We start from the raw sequence: 18452 nt of genomic DNA on the forward strand, positions 1-18452 counted from the left end.
AACTATGTCCCTCTGCAGGCTTACCTCCGGCACCATAGGTCCACGTTAGCTTTAAAAGAGTCTGACACAGTGTGAAAAAATACTGTAAGCTATTATGTGTCTGCTAGGTTGTACTGTGTAATATAAAAATTAGTTATTTACTCAATAACAAAATGCACCTTTCCTACTGGCACCATTTCTTCACTTCCCACGCTCTCAGCTTCTTTCTCCACTGTGGCAATTGGAAATCCATGGGGGTTGTGTGTGTGTGTGCGTGTTTGATGTGTGTGTGTGTGTGTGTGTGTGTGTGTGTGTGTGTGTGTCTAGGCCAGCAGAAATATTATATTATAGTTGTTCAAAATTTCAATCTTCATAAATTTCATGTCTTTATTTGTATTCTTATTATGTACAAAAGAGGATATTTGCTAAGGATTTACAGCCCCTCTTTAGCTACTAAACAGTTGAATTAAATTTGTCAGCATTTTCCACACTGAGGAAAAATTGTGTGTTTAGAGACATCTACAATCTATTTACGGGTGTTCCTGTCAAGAGATACACAATATGGAGTACGGAAATTGAAATGTATACAAAGAGCCAGCGCATCTGATTTATTCATTGTCGATTAATTTTAACATCAGAAATTTAACATCCAGACGTGTATTCTCAGTCCAAAGTGTGTTTTTACACTTTTTTTATTTATTCATTCATTCATTCATTTATTCAATTTTATTTAGTGAGACAATGCATATCAAGTGAGAAAAGAGACATGATACATTTTGTGATTTGACAAGGTTGGCAAGAGGGGGGCAAGACATGCATTGAGCACATACAAACATTGTTGGGACTGAATATGAATTGAAAGTGATGTGACCAAGCTGCAGTAGTTTCTGGACCTGAACCGATCCTGAGTAGACACTGATGGAGCACTAATGCTGTTGTTGTGGTGCTTCTCAAGGTATCATCATATAAGGTATTACATTATTATTATTATTATTATTATTATTATTATTATTATTAGTTACATTTACCCTGAAAGAAATGAAAACAGAAGGTTTTTTTAATTTGAACAAACATTTTATGATATTATCACAAAATGTTACGTCCTTAGACATAAAATTAGATATAAACTTAAAGTATATATTTAGTTAAACTAATATGGTAGAAGTTAATATTGCAATATAAGCGAATGTACACGGTACGATAGCCGTCAGTTTTAATACCACAGTGTACCTTGAAACCAGTATGTCACTGCAGCCCTAATGGGCATGGTGTTAAAATCTGTGGGCACAGTTTAAATGGACATTGAGAGGAACTGGTGTCTGTTAAAAATGGTCCCACATTTTTGGTCTGTCCTCAGTAATAGTCCAGATAGTGAGCAACTGAGCAACAACTTAACTTTTATTTAATTCTTTATTTTGCTGCTTCAGTGGTTTTACTTCTCTATTTGCTCTAATGATGTAGAGTTGTGCCTCAGGGTGTGTCAGTGCAACGTGATGTCACTCTTAAGCGCCTGTGCTCTAAGTCTCTGAAACAGGTTAAAACTGTTTATTTGGGCTTGTTGCACATTACAAGTTTCGACATCTGACTCATAGTTGAAATAGTTCATAGTTATGAAAAAAAATCCCCTGAATAGATTGCATGTAAAGATCCTTAATAGCAGCACTTTGTTAGTTATTTGTGAGAGGCTTTCTAAACATCCCCCATAATTTCTTGTCAGGAAGAGTACCTCCTTTCCTGCCTTTATTATCACATTGAGATCTGTTCTGGAACCAAGGAAATCATAAATAAATGAGAGATTATGCTTTTACATTATGAGTGTGTGTTTGCACTACACTGTGTACAGTAGCTTCCATTATATTCACCATGACGACCACACAGTCGGCACTGTGTGTTTGCCAAAAGATGCCAGTCCTGAACAATGGTCTCATAATGCATGTCTGCTTTTTTCTTTTCTAGGTAGAAAAAGCAAAGCCGGGAGTGAGCTTGCTAAATGCCATCCTGAAGCGTCGTTTTGGCAACGGCAACAATGGGTTAGGTGAAATGCGAGGTTAGTTACTGGGTATGCGTTGATAGGCCTTAAATGGGGCTACTGCCCACAACCACCCTCCTATTATGTGTTCATTAATGTATTCTTTTCATTATCTCTCACCTTCACCTTAAAACAGGGAACGATATTCATGACAAAAAGGTACGCCGTGAAGGTCAGCCCGCCCCCTCCCCTTGAAAATTGAAATCCAGGAGTGCCTGCTTTAATTGCCTGCCGCTTTGACTCCAAAAATGTCTGCACTCCGTCTTGGCAGCAATGTTGGCTGCTTAAGAGGCAGGGAGATGAGAAAAAGGGAGTAAAGGGTATGAGCCACCCAGAGCTTGCTAACTGTCACCACAGACCCAGAGGGGAGAGCAGGAGGAGGAGGAGAGAGGGGAGGGAAGACAAGGCTGACTGCTCTAACACTCTTACACATATCATCATATCTGTATGATCAGTGGGGTGGAGGAAGAGGGAGGGCAGGTTGAAACCCCGGAGCGGAACTGACGGCTACACCTGTCCTCTCTCCTCCTCTCTCCCTCTCTGTCTTGTTCTCCCATTGTCCCTCTCTCTCGCTCATCTCCCCTCGTTCAGGGTCCTCAGGGTTAAGATTGTTTATCTCTCTCTCTCATGTTCCCTCTCTGTCTCTCAGTGCCCTATGGTCCAGTATTCCTCCTGGTGTTTCTCTCTCTCTCCCTCTCTCTTCCCCACATGGGTCCCTCCATCCTCCCTGACTCCCCCCTGCCTCCCTGCCGTAGAGATTCTCTCCTAATCCCTGGAAGTTTGGAACTAATGAACTAACTGCTGAGCCGCTGCCACGGAGCTTGGTCCCAAACTATACTGTACTTCACACTCGATTTCCTCTCCAGATGGCATGGTGGCGCGGCCGACACGACGGGGAGCACCTCTCGCACACCAGCACGCGCCTGCAAATGCACACGAGTACGCGAGACATGCAGAACACAAACATGCACACACAGGCGAGTGTGTGCATGCAGACACAAACAGACATTCAGACATTCACACGCAAATGCGCACACTAGCACGCACACATCTTGTTACAGTCTGCAGCCCACTGTACATCAGTGGAGCATGACAGAGGGGCCAGTGTCCTGCATTCACTATCAATGCATTACAGAAGCAGGGCCACTTGTTAGTGCTCACAATGAGTTTATTCACTATTTGTTCATGTGAAGGTTTATAAACCATTTCAGATATCTTCCGTTGATACTGATTTACCCCCTCAGAAGCTTTTACTGGGCCCATGTGGAAGCCAGAAACCTGTCACCCCTGGAGTTTACAGTTTTATGAGTTCACAGGTGTGATTCAGAGTGTGGCTTGGGTCGCATTTTCCTGTCTGAACCCAACCGAGTCCAAGACAGTGGTAACCAAACCCGAACTAAAACAGGCAGGTGTTCTGTTTTTAGCTCCGAACCTTACGCGAGTTTGTGTTACCCTGTCAAGCATTTGTTACCATGTTTACAGCCTGTCTTGTTTACCATGATTATAGACATGTAGATGATTATGAATAGGCAATGTTCTTGGCACATAGGTATAAAATAAAATAAAGATAAATCATATGTCAATTGACGGGACCAAGCCCGACCAAGACTCATACGTCATTTATAGATCATTCTCACGTGAGAACCTCGCCCGGACTATCGGGACTCGTGTGGCCCAATTTCACATATGGCCTTGAGACACATGCTTGCAGATCACTTGTGTTTTCACACCTTTTTCTGTGATTACAACCAACAGGTATAAATTGCAGTAATACGCTCTTAGCGGAGATATTAGGGATTGTAAAGGTTGCAGATGTGATTTTTACTGTTCTCTTCATTAATAAACTGTTGTATAAATGTACCAAAACCTGTACCAACAGGTATTGTTGTGTTACATAGAAGCTATTGAAAGTACTAAATATTATTAATTACCAATTATTTTGCATATTGTACATAAAGGAGCCCGATAAAAACATTGAGCAGTCCTATTGATCAAACAAACTGCAGCCTCAGCAATTAGTTGAGAACTAAAATCATAAACTTCAAAAATGTAATATTTATTGTAGGTCTGTTGTATTATAGGGCACAGGTGTCTTGTGCCCTCTGTAGATTATAAACAGTATCTGTAACTTCTTATGCAAGAAAAAGCCAGTGGCTTCACCTAACGTCCACACTACTGCAGTGTTCCAAGTAAAATGTGGACTGTTGAAAATGCCCATTTTAGTCTAAAAACTGCAGGATTTAGTCAATTATAATTACAATTTATTGCAGTTTTTAGCCCAAAATCACAATCCCATTGCCTCAGTGGGCTGTTCGATTCTAGTAAGGAAAACTCCCCAGAAAACAACTCTTGTAGCAGGGTAAAAAAATGGGAGAACCCCTCAGGAAGAGCCACAGAGAGCCTCTCCCAGGATAAACAAACATGCAGTGGATGTTGCGTGTACAACAAAATAACAGAATGGACGACTGAGCAGGCTGAGACATCGCTAAGTGATGCCCAAGCCACACAACTTCCCATCCACTCTAGTGACTTGGACGAGGACAGACCACACAAGATTAGCATAAAAATATCAATTTACACAGATTGCATTTTAGTCCAGACGTATAGAGATGGAGACTTTTGGAAACAATGACTCAGACATCCACGTCCCTTCCCTGATTCGTCACAGCCCTGTCACGTGACAATTTATCAGAAGACAACAGACAACAGCCTTGACTACCAGTTAATTCAACATGAATAACGAAATACAGCCATTGCTGACCACGTTGACTATGCTAGCAGTTCTTATACATTTAAATCCTACATTTATTTTCTTTCACCATTGCTGTTCTTCATTCGAAGTATTTTTTGCAACTAAGCAACCAACTACAGAGTAGACAATCTGCCTCCTGTTTACACCAGCGTGTGAATGGTCACGTGATATGGGTTTTCAGGCCTGTTTGTATGGACGGAGAATATTCTGCTCGCCTGGTCAGAGATCGTTTATCTCTGTCCAGAGACAGATGTAGCCAGATGTAGCCTAAATTGCATCTGCTATTGTGTTGACCATTTAACAGTCATAGTTACAGTAAATGGACATTTTTGAGTCGTAAAGTCACATTTACTTGTAATAGTTACATTTCCACTCCTTTTCCTAAAAGGCTGTTCTGTTTCTTGAGTTCATTAATTATCAGCTGAAAAACCGATGGTTACATGTTTATGTGGTAGTGATTCACTGTTAAAAGTAAACTGTTACCCCGACTGTTTAACCTTATGCCATGTCCTTCCCATCAGTAACACTACTAGCCACAGGTCTGGAGACAGGCGTTTGTGGTTGCAGTGAGAGCAGCAGTGAGAGGGTAGAATAGACAGCACATTGTAGAGAGCATGACATTATTACGGTCTATTACCTTTATCTGGTTGTAGTGCAGTCAATATATGAGCTACGGTCTATGCATGAACTGTGTCTGACACCAGAGATTTTCAACTTAACATAAATTATGCAGCCAACTGTCAACTGATACATGACCTCAGTTCAATGCTCACTGTGTTATTCCAGAGGACACTGAAAGATCTGCTCTACATTTAAGTGGATTCAAATGACTAAACCCTTGACAGAATAAGCTCCTGGGAAATAATGTTAGCCAGTTGAATTATGAATACTGAACATTTGTATTTAGTGTGTATTTACATCCGTGTATATACATGTGTGTGTGTTTGTATACTTGTGCACTCAACACCTCAGAGGACCCGGGAGACTTGAGAGAAACTCCCAGTCAGGCTGCCAAGACTCACAAACGGGATGTGAGCCGCTCAGCCAGAAAATAGGCCCTGTCCCGGGCAGATCAGAAAGACCTTCATTTCAAACCTTACTGTCTGTCACAGTGCATGTGTGGGTGTGTGTTAAGTGTCATGTGTCGGGTATCGATTGGAGTCCCTTGGGAGGGTATGATAGGCGAGCGAGAGGTCAGGGTACATAGGAGAGTGATGACAGCGCTGTGATTAGCATTCGTTCCTCGGGATTGGAGAGGGCTTGTCTGTTGGCGCAGCACAAAGAAAGTAGAGGGATTTAAAGGAAGATAAAAAAATAAAAAATTCTAATCTTTTTAGATATTGATATAAATCATAGATTACATTTCAGCTTTCTCAGGTTGTTTGATTGTCTTTTGAAACTGACACTTGTGCGGCGGCTCCAGATACCGCGGGTTAAGGGTGAGGACTGAGACCAAGCGAGGGAATCGGAAAATGCTGAAACGCAGAGAACAGAGAGGCCCTCTCTCCCTCTCTCATTATCCTGTTACACTCTTGTGTTTTCACTGGCAGAGCCGCCGCCCGCACCGCTCCGTGCTACGTGGGCTGCGCAACGCAACACTTGGAGAGTAACCCCGGTAGGAGGAGTGATGATGGAGAAGGCGACGAGAAGAGGAAACATGAAAGGAAGGGAGGAGAAGGAGAAAGGGAGCGAAGCAGATGTTGGCGCAAGAAGGGGAAAAAAATAAGCAACGCTACGTCTCTCTGATTTTGAAGAAATTTACTCAAGTTTATCTATGTTTAAATAGCAGGGCATGTTTAATTAATCGGACTACAGCTAGCTATCTGAAACCATTGTCAAATTATCCTCTGCTATGGCTACTAGAGCAAATAACATTATCCATGAAGAAAAGAGGGCATTTGTTTGTGTAAAATCATATCAAATCAGTTCAACATAAAAAAAAATATACAGTGAGTTACACTCGAGGTTAATAGGTTATTCTAAGTAGAAGAGGTCATAAAAACTACTTTGCACATTTTGAATGGCCATTTATGCTTCATTAACGTATTTCTCATGTCAGTTGACTCATTTGCGCATTTTTGTAAAATGCTCCCTTTTTTTTATTTAGTCTGCTAAAACATGGTTTTTATCCATTATGATGCAATAAGCACTGTCATATGGTCATATTGGGTAAGTGTTTTGCAAAGTTTTGTCCAATTTTATGATTGCTGGTTAGTTGTATTTAAAAAGTAAAAGAAAAAAAAAAAAAACTTTTATTGAAGCCTTTGTTTGTATGTATAAAGTTTCGTAGATGTAATGCAGACAAGTGAAACACGGATATCAGTTTTAGCCATATTGCAGATTTTTACCTTATGGTCTGATGATGGTACAGATAATCTCTGCTAATGTTTCAGTGCCCATTCGATGTTTTCATTATGCATCATGCCAGTGGCAGTGATATTTACTTCTGTCCGTCATGTTTCTGCGTATATTAGCGCATTCATCTGGTTTCAGAATAATCTGAAAATTTAGTTTTGATTGGAAGAACTCATGTAACTGACCCCTTAAATCAAAATAACTTAGAAATCACATTTTTTGACAAATTTAAAAGGCAGCATACGTCATATATGCACATACAGAAATGTTCACCCACTTGACAAGTTGTTGTTCTGACTTGAGGGGGGCGTTCACATGAATTTTCTGAGTCTGACTCATTTTTCCGGGTTTCCGGATATGAATGCGCTATAAAGCCTGTTTTTTCTTTTATTGAATAGTGACAGCTGAAGAGAGACAAGAAAGGGGGGAGGGAGAGGGGATTGGATGCAGCAATCGGCCCGGGCTGGAATCGAACCTCGGCCACTGCGGTACTACTCTACCAGATGAACTACCAGGGCACAGGATAGTATTTATAGTTTAGAAAACAAACACTTGTTCCAAGTTATCTTTGGCCTTGTGCATTATTCATGCCAACTTGACTGCAGCCTTAGGTCATGTATTTTTCATTATGTATTTATTGCTTGGTATTTGTTTTCCCAATTCAACATTTCCTTCACCCCGATGCACATACATATCACCCTCTAGCACAGACTCACCAGCCTCAAGTCACATTTGAAACCAGTGCTGCATTAGACAACTTGAGTACCTGATAAACTCATGAAATAAAGATGCTCTCCAGCTCATGCAGGCTTAAGAGCTCAGTAAAAGAGGCAAATGTAACTCGTCTATATGCCTTAAAGGCATACTATGCATGATTTCCCTGAAACATTGCTAAAACAATGTATAGACTTATTCATTAGTAATCCCTCTCAGTCATCACTTATGACCCACAAGAAGTGTGTGGTGGTCTCTATCTACAGAGAAACTGCCTTCTGCCTGCATTTTTTCTTGGTCTGTTATGGATGTATAAAGAGCTACGGTTCTGTGTGTCTGTTTGACCAAGGGTGGGGCTGAGCGACACACGAGGTAAACAGCGGACAGGATAAGGCTGTACTCCGTCTGCATTTACCCATTATCCATAGGGTTTTGTAGAGGTGTGGGCATGTTTATTTGTGCTTTAGAATGTAACTGCCATGACACAATCAGAAAAAAACGTTTTACTTCTCTGATTCACAAGTTTGCTCTCGGTAATGCCGCCCTATCTTTCATTTCCTCTCTAGCCTGCTCAACCACTGCTGCTCTCTCTCTCTCTCTCTCCAATTGAGCTGAGGAGGAGGGGCCAACTTCGAATGGTGTGTTAACAAATAGCTAACAAATCCTGCATAATATACCTTAATAATAATCATCACACTCTTAAAATCAGTCATTAATTTCAAAGAAAGCTAATATAGAGACAAATTAGGCATAATTATTCCTGTGTTAGTTGTTCTGAGTAGTCTGGATGGACTTTATTGGTTGAGATGGCTGTGCTGGGAGTTGCAAATGAGACATAAATCATTAGGAAGCAAACTGATGCATAATCACTAATGAACAACACTCACTAAATAATTGTAATTATGCAGTGAATAGATTATATATCTTGTAAAGATACTAAATGATAAGCCTTCCCCATTTCTTCCTACAAAATGGATATGTAGCCTTGGGAATTCATTTCCCAAAAAACATTGCAATGCAGTTTGTAATGAACTGTAACCAAAGAGCTGTAATGAGATGTTTTCACGGCTAATTAAAGTGAATAAACAGTGTGTAATAACTAGCTGTTTTTCTACCTCAGGCTGTCAGTTTTGACCAACAATGACAAGCAGGTTTCATGATTTACAAATCCCTCCTTCTCTATCCTGCTAGTTATGTCTTGTTGTCTGCCCTGACAGGATAACGGATAACACGGTGTGCCTCCAACTGACAGAAGTGAAGGCCCGAATCTCCTTCTGCTACGTCTCAGTTATCAATGTAGCCTGAATTAGTCAGTCATCTCGCTTCGGCTTTCTGGAGTGCAGCGTGTCACTTGTCAAAACCCATCCACGATGACTTGAAACCTGCTAACACACACACACGGACACACACATACTGTCAAAGACAGATGAACAAATGTGTACAGTCGCACTTCAGGCAGGCAGCCTTCACCTGAGATAGTCTACAGCTCATTTTAAATGGCATCGTGAGTTGCACAGCAGGATGCAAAACGCCAGCTCTCAAAAGGAAAAGAAAATGGAAAAACAACTAGGCTCATTGTGACTCATGATTTCCCACTCTTTTCACAGAAAGCACATATACACACTTTCAGAATAAAAAACCACAGCCCCTCTTGAAGGCACCGTCAGTAATGTACACAACACAAGTTGTTTTTGCAGAATGAACACAGCCATTTTTTTAAAATGTTGTCCATGACCCTAATTTGTTTTCTGCTATTTATCAGGCTATTGATACTGTACCCATAATTATTTGATTGAACCCCTTCTTGTGCTTTTTCTAAATTTAATTTCCTATCATGAATTCTTTATTTGTCCTCATGTATATCCAGTATATACAGTAACTGGCCCCGCGCTGAGATCTAATTCAAATTGAAAGAAAGTACAGAGTGTGAGAGTCTAGACCCAGAATGTGTCCAGAGGCGATGCTTGACGTTGCTTGTTTCAAGCTGCATGACGGCGCGGCTGGCCATCCATGATCTGATGCTGGACAGGAAGGTGGTCCCCGCTGTGGACTGTACACACATCAGTTTGGACGCTCCAGTCTGATGTGGTGTCTAGAAGGCAGTGGCCATGCTGTGTCACGTATACACAGCACTCTGTAGGATCCTGAGCGTCAAGGCTCAGGCTGCGTGTTAAGGAGCTGACCTCACTCTCTGGAAGGTCATCCCCTCTGTACTTGAAAAGCTTCTCGTGTGCATCTATGCGTTCGGCGGCCCTGCCCGCCTGGCCGACTGCTCGCCCGCCCGCCTGCCTCGTGTGTCAGCTTCTAATGATGAGGATGATGGAGGGAATCAAAGAGGAGATGGAGCTGACGTCGGGGCGAGCTCTCCATGGGACACCAGGTGATTGGGGAGGGAGCTTTGAAGCAACTTGTTGGATGGCTGTCCATTAATGTAAAATATCTCCTTTTCAAAGGGCTTTATTCAAGCTCGGAGTAGCGGCACCCATAGGGGTCAAGGTGTCTGGCAGAATAATCTCTCTCTCGCTTTAGAGGGAAAGGGAGATAAAAGAAAGGTTGGCGCACAGTGACCTGGCCATCTCCTTAGCCATTCCTGGCGTCGTCGTTTCAGAAATACCGCCACAAAAGGAGAAAAGTGCAGGAGACAATCCTTGCATGAGAGGCCTCTGGTTACATTAAAAGAATGTTATATATGCAGGCTGCTAGTATATCAGGCTGAGTTTGGAGCTCCAGTCAATTTGATCTGTGAATGTTATAAACCATGCTTTTTGATCATTTCTGGATTGCTATTTATTTTAGTTTGGTCAGGGATCAATGTAACTCCTGCCATAAGAGGCAACCAGCGAATCTCGCAGATCAGTTTTCTCCGGTCACTGTGAACTGCGGAGGGACAGACTGAATTTTATCCACCAAGTAGCAGGTTTATGAAGAGTAAATTATGGCTGTGTAAATCGCTCCATCCGTTTTAAGTTACCACGATACAGTTACGGGTCTATGTTGGCTTATGAGAGCGGCAGTAAGAGAGAGGTTACAGCAGAATCTGAGTAAGAGTCAAAGATCACAGTGCACTCGTCATATGGTGTGACAATCCCTCTTGTCTCATTCAATGAGACAAAAGGGAGACACAGATGACACACAGCAGTGCAGCCCGCTCATGACCCCTATTAAATCCGAGCAAATCTTTGATATGTACTTTGATACCATATTTTATTGATACTGGAGGGGTGTTCGTAATATCAAGTACAGTTCTGCATTCCAGGAGATCAGAGCAAGGGCTGTTTTGTCTCAGAAGCTGTCCCATGACCCTCAAGGGCTCCCCATAAGATCTGACACAACTGAACCGAGGTTGACTGTAGTCCACTTTAGTTTTTACAAGAGAGTGTGATGTATGGGCTCTCCATGTTGTATCTGTCCACAGTTTCTCTTTCATGCACACAACCACATGACTTCAGTGTTATGTGTACTAATGATCAGGCTGCTTAGATTTTTTATTTTTATTTTTTACAGTAAATCACAAGCATTTGGATCAGTTCTCCTCAAGTATGAGATTTCATGATGCCACATCGATCAGGGCAATATTTTAAAGGGTAACCGCACCACTTTTACACATTAAAGTATGTTTACGGGTCTCGGAAAGTGCTGCTGCGTGTCTGGAAATGGTAGTGTAAAGCCATTTTGTGGCTCCAGAAAGAGCTACATGAAATCTGATAAATTTCCCCCAGCGATGTCACTCAATGGCTAAGTTGCACTGTGGGTAATATACGTGCCAGGTATATTATGGACCCTTGAAACAAATGATCAAAATTGCTACAACAGAACCAGAGATATCACCAGTGTTATCCCACACATTTGTCTTCCTTTTCAAAACCCGGCGCCTACATAAAACTGTTTATGACCGCCATTTTTAACAACCAGTTAGTGTAACGTGTTCTAACTCATCCACGGGAGAATAAACAATTTTTAACTATTTTCACTAAGCGAAGCCACAGTGGTCCGAGGATCAGTCATGTACGGATGCCAAAGTAGGCATGCAAAGCCAGGAGCAACACTTGTAAAGAGTCAGTGTTGTCATATTTGTTCCACGTCCATTGTCGTTCCTAACAATGGGAAACTGGAGAAACAGTGATGCGGCTCTACAGTGGCTCTCATGCAAGCGTAAAAGCAAAACCGGTTCTTAAAAGGTTCACAGGTTAAACCGATTATGAACAGCACTAGCACCAGCCCAGAACCAGCACTTGGTTTTGCTTTGGTCGAATTGGTCGGTAATTTATCAGATTGGATGCAGCTTCCTCTGAAGCCACTTTATAGTACTTTTCACATATGCAGTAGTGCTCCCCAAGACCTGTAAACACACTTTATTATGTAAAACTGGTGGAGTCACCCTTTAATTACTTACAGTATATTTAATGACCAATCACACAAAAAGTAATCTTTACAGGTTTGAGGGTATATTTCTTTTTGAAATATATTTTTTAGTAGAATACGTGGAAACTGAAAAAAATAAAAATCCCAATTTGATCATCTCCACCAGACACACACTCTCACACACACCAGCACTCAAAGGCCCCAGTCTCTGATCTGACCTGACAACTCCTAAGCTACCGTTTCCTCATGCTGCTTAACTCAGACCACATTTCTCTCAGAGAGCCTCTCTCCTCTCCCTGGCCGGACTTCTCTCCCCATTCCATCTCTCCTTCTCTCCATTCTCAAAGCCCAGCATCTGGTTTGAATAAAGTGGCGTGTGCTACTGTGTTACTGATAGAAGTTGGGACTGTAGGCTTCCCTTTGATTTTTCCATCCTCCTCATGTCTTCCTGCTCAGCTTATACAATGCCTGCATTCAGAGAACAAAGTTGAGTGTGCAGCCTGTGTTTTGTTGATTTGTGTCATACTGTATGAAGATAAGCTGCAGTGAAGGGAGAGGGAAGATGTCTGCTTTGTCAATCATCCACTTTGATCACACATTATTGGTGTCTGTAATGCAGTGTTTATTTTTTATGGTCATGCTTAATGGTCAATATCATATATATAGCGACGTTTCCTCGGAGGAAATTGGATTTTTACGGCATTCTTCAACAATTTATGCAGTCGTTTTTTTGGTGATTGTTTAATGGAGCTTGAACAAACTGTTTTTTTTTTTATGTATGTATTTATTTATCTTATTCTTAGTTAGCCGTCTCTCATAATAACAATGCTTGCTTTTAAAATGTTCCCTTCTGAATCTGAACTCTTTCATGAGTGAGTCACGATTTCTGTGTGTTTTTCATTCTGCTGTGCTCCAGGCAGAGGCCAGGGAGACCATTCCCAGGATGTTAGCAGAACTGGACCTGGGCCGGACAGAGAAGTGTGTGAGGGTGAACTCTGTGTCCAGCGGCTTCGCTGAAGCTGACCTGCAGGTCATCCTGCAGGCTGAGGTTCTCCCTCCTGCCATCATGTTGCCCAAAGTGGAGGACACACAGGAGGTGCAGTGGGTAAGTTACAAATATTTGCCCACCTTACAAGTGCTCCTTGAGACTTTATAAAGTCATCAAGGGCTGAATGGAGTGATCTAAAAGGGATTTTTTCAAAACCACATGTAACCACTTAAAAAACAAAAAAACAAAACACCAAGTTGCAGTACATGCAAAAACTAAATAAGATCAAAAATTCCCATGACATTCCTCTCTTTAACCTCTGGGTTTCTTTTAAAAATCACAGTGGTGCTCTTCCACAAAGTCATGAAGTAAGAGGAAACCACGGGAATCTTCAAAGCAATCATAACAAACTTTTCCATTTCCCAGTAAAAGTGGGAATCGATCCCTGTGGCAGGACTCGGGGACAGACAGAGTGTTTTTCTTGGCCGCCGCTCAAGAAACGGATGACATTTCTTCGGATTAGCTTCAGAAGCCCGATAGCTTTCTGTAACAACACAACGGTGCCTTCTGCCACTGCGGAACTTACTGGAGACTGCCTTGAACGGTGTCATGTTGTGGCTAAAGTATTAATTTAATCGGAGTAAAAGCACTCAGCCAGCCAGGTATAATGAATGAAAATATGCCGCAGACCTGCATTACGTTCCCTTAAACATGCCTTCCCAGAGGTTGTAGTGTATGAGAAAGATGGCAAACTGACATCTAGAAGTACAAAGTCAAAAGCAAGTGAGAGCTCAAATCCAGTTGCTTTTGGCCTGGCGCTTAAAGATCTCACACCTCTCTGACTAAAAGCCTTCACAGATGTATGATAAACTGATTTGACGTCAGATATTGGGAGGCTTTTATGCTTTTATTAGATCTACATGTGTAAGATTATTCCCACTTTTTGTTCTTATAAATTACTGTTTGCAATTTGTCCACACCAACTGGACCTGTGCTCTAGTTAAAAGGTGTTTGTCTGGGCTCGGCCATCCCTCTGGCTCTCTATAAAGGGGCGCTGTACGGATGTCAGGTCCCGAAAGGTCAGGAGACAGTGACATCATTAATGCAGGCCTTTCTGATCAGCTCCATATGGTTCACTTACCAGGAGGAAGCAGGTTACTGTCTGCCCCCGTCACTGTTTGTTTCTGAATGAAGTTCAAAGGTGCTTTATTGATCTGCAGTTCAAAAGTACTTATTGTTCAAATCTGTCACTGCTTCAGCTCTGTTTTTTTTTTATTTTCGTTTTTTTTTTTTTCCAGGCAAGCAGTTTACCGAAGTTTTTTTTTTTTCAGGCTGATTTGACTTTTTTCAGCTTTCATTTGTGTGTCAAGATACAAACGCTAAGAACAGGGTTGGGTGATAAAGAGAAGAGAAGATTATTTTAGTAGAGAGAAAGCTTCAGGGGAGAGAAAGGCGGGTGTGTAGTCTGACTTTTCCCTAAGTGTTAATACACACACACACACACACACACACACACACACACACACACTCGTACATGGTCTTGGGGCAGGAGCAGGAAGTTTTTAACTAGTGGTTTTAATTAGAACACGTCTATTTCCTGCTGCCTTTTCTTTCTTCCAAGTATAATTGCTGACAGGTGTTCACTAAGGCGCTCGCTCAGCTCAGCCGGCTCTCTCTTTTCTCCCTTTTCCTCACTAAACTAAGAAGTCAATTTTGTTCTGTATAAATTTCTCTTTTTTGAAACACAGTTTTATTATTATCATTATCATTATAATAATAATAATAATAATAATAACAATAATTATTAATATTATTAGAAATAATCAGTTATATTAGTTGTTTGCACATTTGATTTGCAGTGTGTTCTGTCATCAGTGTGTTTCCGCACCAGCAGGTGCATGTGTGCTCCTGTGGCAGAGTCAGCAGCTCTGGATGGGACCTCGATTTGTTGACGTTTGCTCATCTTATCTCATCTTTGTCCCTCCAACTTTTTCCTGTGTCCTCTTCACACATGCATCGTATGTAAGCATGTGTCTGATTGTCTCCACTCGTGTAAGGCTGCGCAGTAAATCCCTCACTTGTTTATTTTTCTCCCTTTCCTTTTTTTTTTTTATTGATACTAGCGCAGGAACCTCCAGACTGATTTGTCGCTAAAAGATGGACTTGCTTGTTTCCCTTTGTGTGGAAATCTTTAGCTCTGCCTTTCTCCTCTCCCCCAGCCCCTTGTGTGACTGACAGGCCTTATTGGGCTATAACAGGCGTAACTCCCTCCTTTGTCTGAGGACAATTCTCACACAGATTCGGAGCCGTGTGCATTCTTTGCCCACCACACTATTTGGTGTGCAGTGGGACCGAAAGAATCGCACCCTGTCCCGCTCCTCCTCCTCTACTCCTCCTCCTGTCCCCTCCCCTCATCCCTTTCTCCGCTTCCCCTCTGTGAAATGAACACTTCAGCAGGCCGGAAACATTTAATCTGGCCCCCTTTTGAAGAAAATTAATTGAAACTTGTCCCACTATAGCCTCCATTCTCTAGCTCCATCTCTCCCTCCTTCTCTTTTCATGATTGGGTGGCAAAACTGTCAGAGGGCTTGTTTGTAGCGTGGCTCTGAATGGCAGGAAGAGGTGTTATTTCTTCCTTTTTCTGTTCTTTTTTCCCCAATTCAGTAGTGAATAACATCTTAAAGTGTCCTAGTTTTGAGAGCCATTGACAGCTAATGGTTGCTCGACGCGCCGGAGGAACAATGAACAGGCACTATAGCACCTCTTATGCAGTGTAAATCAGGCCCTCAAAGTGTATAATAGCTGAAGAGGAGAATACAGGACAAGGGCAGAAACATGTAATCAGAGAGGCTACGAGGCTCTTTATCCAGCGGTGCCGCATTGAGCTGTCATTTGTTTTCCTCCGGCAGAATCCAAACAGCCTGCGCCGCTCGCCGCAGCCCTGTTAGGGTTTGCGTGGCACGGCGTCGTGGTGGTAATCTCTGTGTGTAATATCAGCCAGGTTTCCCCACAACGGCCCATATCTATCTAGTTTCCTCTGTCACCGAAATAGGTTTATCTACACCCTCTTTTCACACTCCCTCTCGGACACCCCTCCCCACCCCTTCCTGTGTTTGCGAAGGAGGGGGGATATTATGCTAAGCCCCCAGCGTTAGTTTTTATGTTGCCATAGCAGCCTTGCTCCCACAGGGTTGTGACCTCAGATGATTACAGTACAAAGCCTATTGGGTCTTGAAAACCTCTTTGAAGATGAAAAGTCTTTGATGGTTTGTATTTATGCAAATCTCTCAGATATGATTTATCCAACTGAGATTGAATGGAGAGATGATTAAAATTGCCCCTATTTTTTGAAAATCCTTCAATGGAGGCCCACTCTTTCAGTTTTTGAGAACAAGAGTGGTGAGTGCAAGCGCGGGGGTTATTTTGCTCTTCATTTAGAAAAATAGCAGCGCTCTACCTGAGGTTATTTATATCTGTCTTTTTCCTGGTGTGTCAAAGAGGGAGCGAGAAAAAGGAGAGGAAGGGGGGACATGGAGTTAGACATTTCTACTCTGAGCTTTTGCGCCCTCTTCTTTTTTTTTTTCTTTTTCTTTTTTTTTTTTTTGACTGGCTTTGAAAGGAAATATCTGACGGAGGGGGCTTTTGTGTGTTTCCAGATGATAGATTTTGGAATTTGGGCTACCCCACTGGCAGTCCAGGGCTAGCTGTGAACTGGTCTGTTGGAAAAAATTGAAATGCTTTGGTCTTCAAAGAATTAAACTTGGTTTTAAAGCCCTACTTAGGTGAGCTTGCATATTAGCAGGAGTCGTGCAGAATAAAGGCCTCAGCAAAGTGTCACATCACACTCTGATTGTTGCTCCAGTCTCCCTGTTCCCTGCCATGGAGGGAAGGGGGGATGCAAAACAGAATAATGTTGGAGTAAAACACACTCAAAGACATCCCAAATCTTGTTTCTTCTCCCCTTTTCGGTATTTTGTTTCTTCTTTGGTTTTTCGCCGTGTGTATGCATGTGCTCGTGAGTGCGTGTGCACATTTCCATGTGTGCACGCTCTCAGGGGAGCACATGCTGTAGTTGTGCAGAGCCTGTGAAAGAAGGTAGAGCAGAAGACTTCAGACGAAGGGGGAACCCTGGTGATAATGTAAAATATTTCATTTCACCCGCTTTTGTTGCTGCTCTCCTGTGCTCGCATTCTCCGTTATTTGAACCCTCACAGATGTGTGTCTGAATAAGGACTGAAATGGGAACAGTGCAGGTAATAAAGGTGTCAAGATTCGTATCACAAGTGAGTCTTTGCACGTTAAGATTTCTTTTCTTTCTCCTCTCTGTCTCTTACCCCACAGTGGATTTTGATTGATGTCATGTCATTTATGCATTTTTATTTTTTTTTGTTGCTGCTGAACATTCTTTATCCAGTTTTATATTCACTCTGACGCAGTATCTCAGTGAGTTTCCTGTTTTTCTCGCTCACATAACTGATAATGCGTGAAGTCCACTGAGAGTGGCAGCTACTTAACAGAAATACATTCCACCAGAATACATTTCCTTTAACAGTCTGTGCACATTATAAACAGTGTCACGTAATGGATTCACTCTAATCAAAGTCTGAAAGGTATTTTTTAAAAACAACAAACACTACAACAAAGTACGAAACATCTAATGAATGTGACGACTGTGATTGCACAAAGCAGCGAGAACAAATTAATTTATTGTGATTGTTTGGAGGGTTATTGTTCTCTGTCTTCAGAAAAAAAAGTGGGTGTTGTTAATGAGTCGTGCATGAGAATGTCCCTGTGTGTTTAGTTTGTTGACAGGTTTCAGCACAACTTGAAAGGACGGCCGCTGACAGAACCCGTTCGCCTGGTCACCTTTGTGGAAACCGCTGTGGGCCTGCTCAATTTTAAGGTAAATTACAAACAAGTCCCCCCTAAAAAAAACTGCCTGCGTAAGACATTTTGCTGTTTGTCCATTGTTCACTTTAGATTAAAGACTGTGTCAGCGAGCTGAGTGCGCTCCACGTGTCCAAAATGAAAGGGATTCAAAGCATTCGGACAGTCTCTCAAAATGAGCCTTTTGAGCTTTTTTTTTTTTGTTTCCTCTCTGTGTCTGTCTGTGTGCGTCTCTCCCTATCCCTCTCCAGACACGCTGACATTTTTTAATTAGAACTGTTTTAATATCATCATAGTGGAAAAGTTCTTAATGATATTTTGGCAAGAATCAAAGCGGTTCCTGTTAAAGTGCAGCACGACCTTCAGCTGCATGGGGAAAAGGGCAT

At 42.0% G+C, this 18452-nt stretch overlaps 1 protein-coding gene across 1 annotated transcript in view; it reads left to right on the top strand.

The window, feature by feature from the left end:
- Positions 1–18452, top strand: part of clybl (citrate lyase beta like) — a 63866-nt gene that overhangs the window by 36158 nt on the left and 9256 nt on the right. The window contains exons 3-4 of the mRNA XM_084363085.1: positions 13108–13296; positions 17981–18082. Of these exons, the coding sequence (XP_084219211.1) occupies positions 13108–13296; positions 17981–18082 (291 nt within the window). The remainder of the gene's footprint in view (positions 1–13107; positions 13297–17980; positions 18083–18452) is intronic.

The sequence above is a fragment of the Pagrus pagrus genome (genome assembly GCF_965226575.1).
Source record: "Pagrus pagrus genome assembly, chromosome: 9".
Lineage (NCBI taxonomy): Eukaryota > Metazoa > Chordata > Actinopteri > Spariformes > Sparidae > Pagrus > Pagrus pagrus.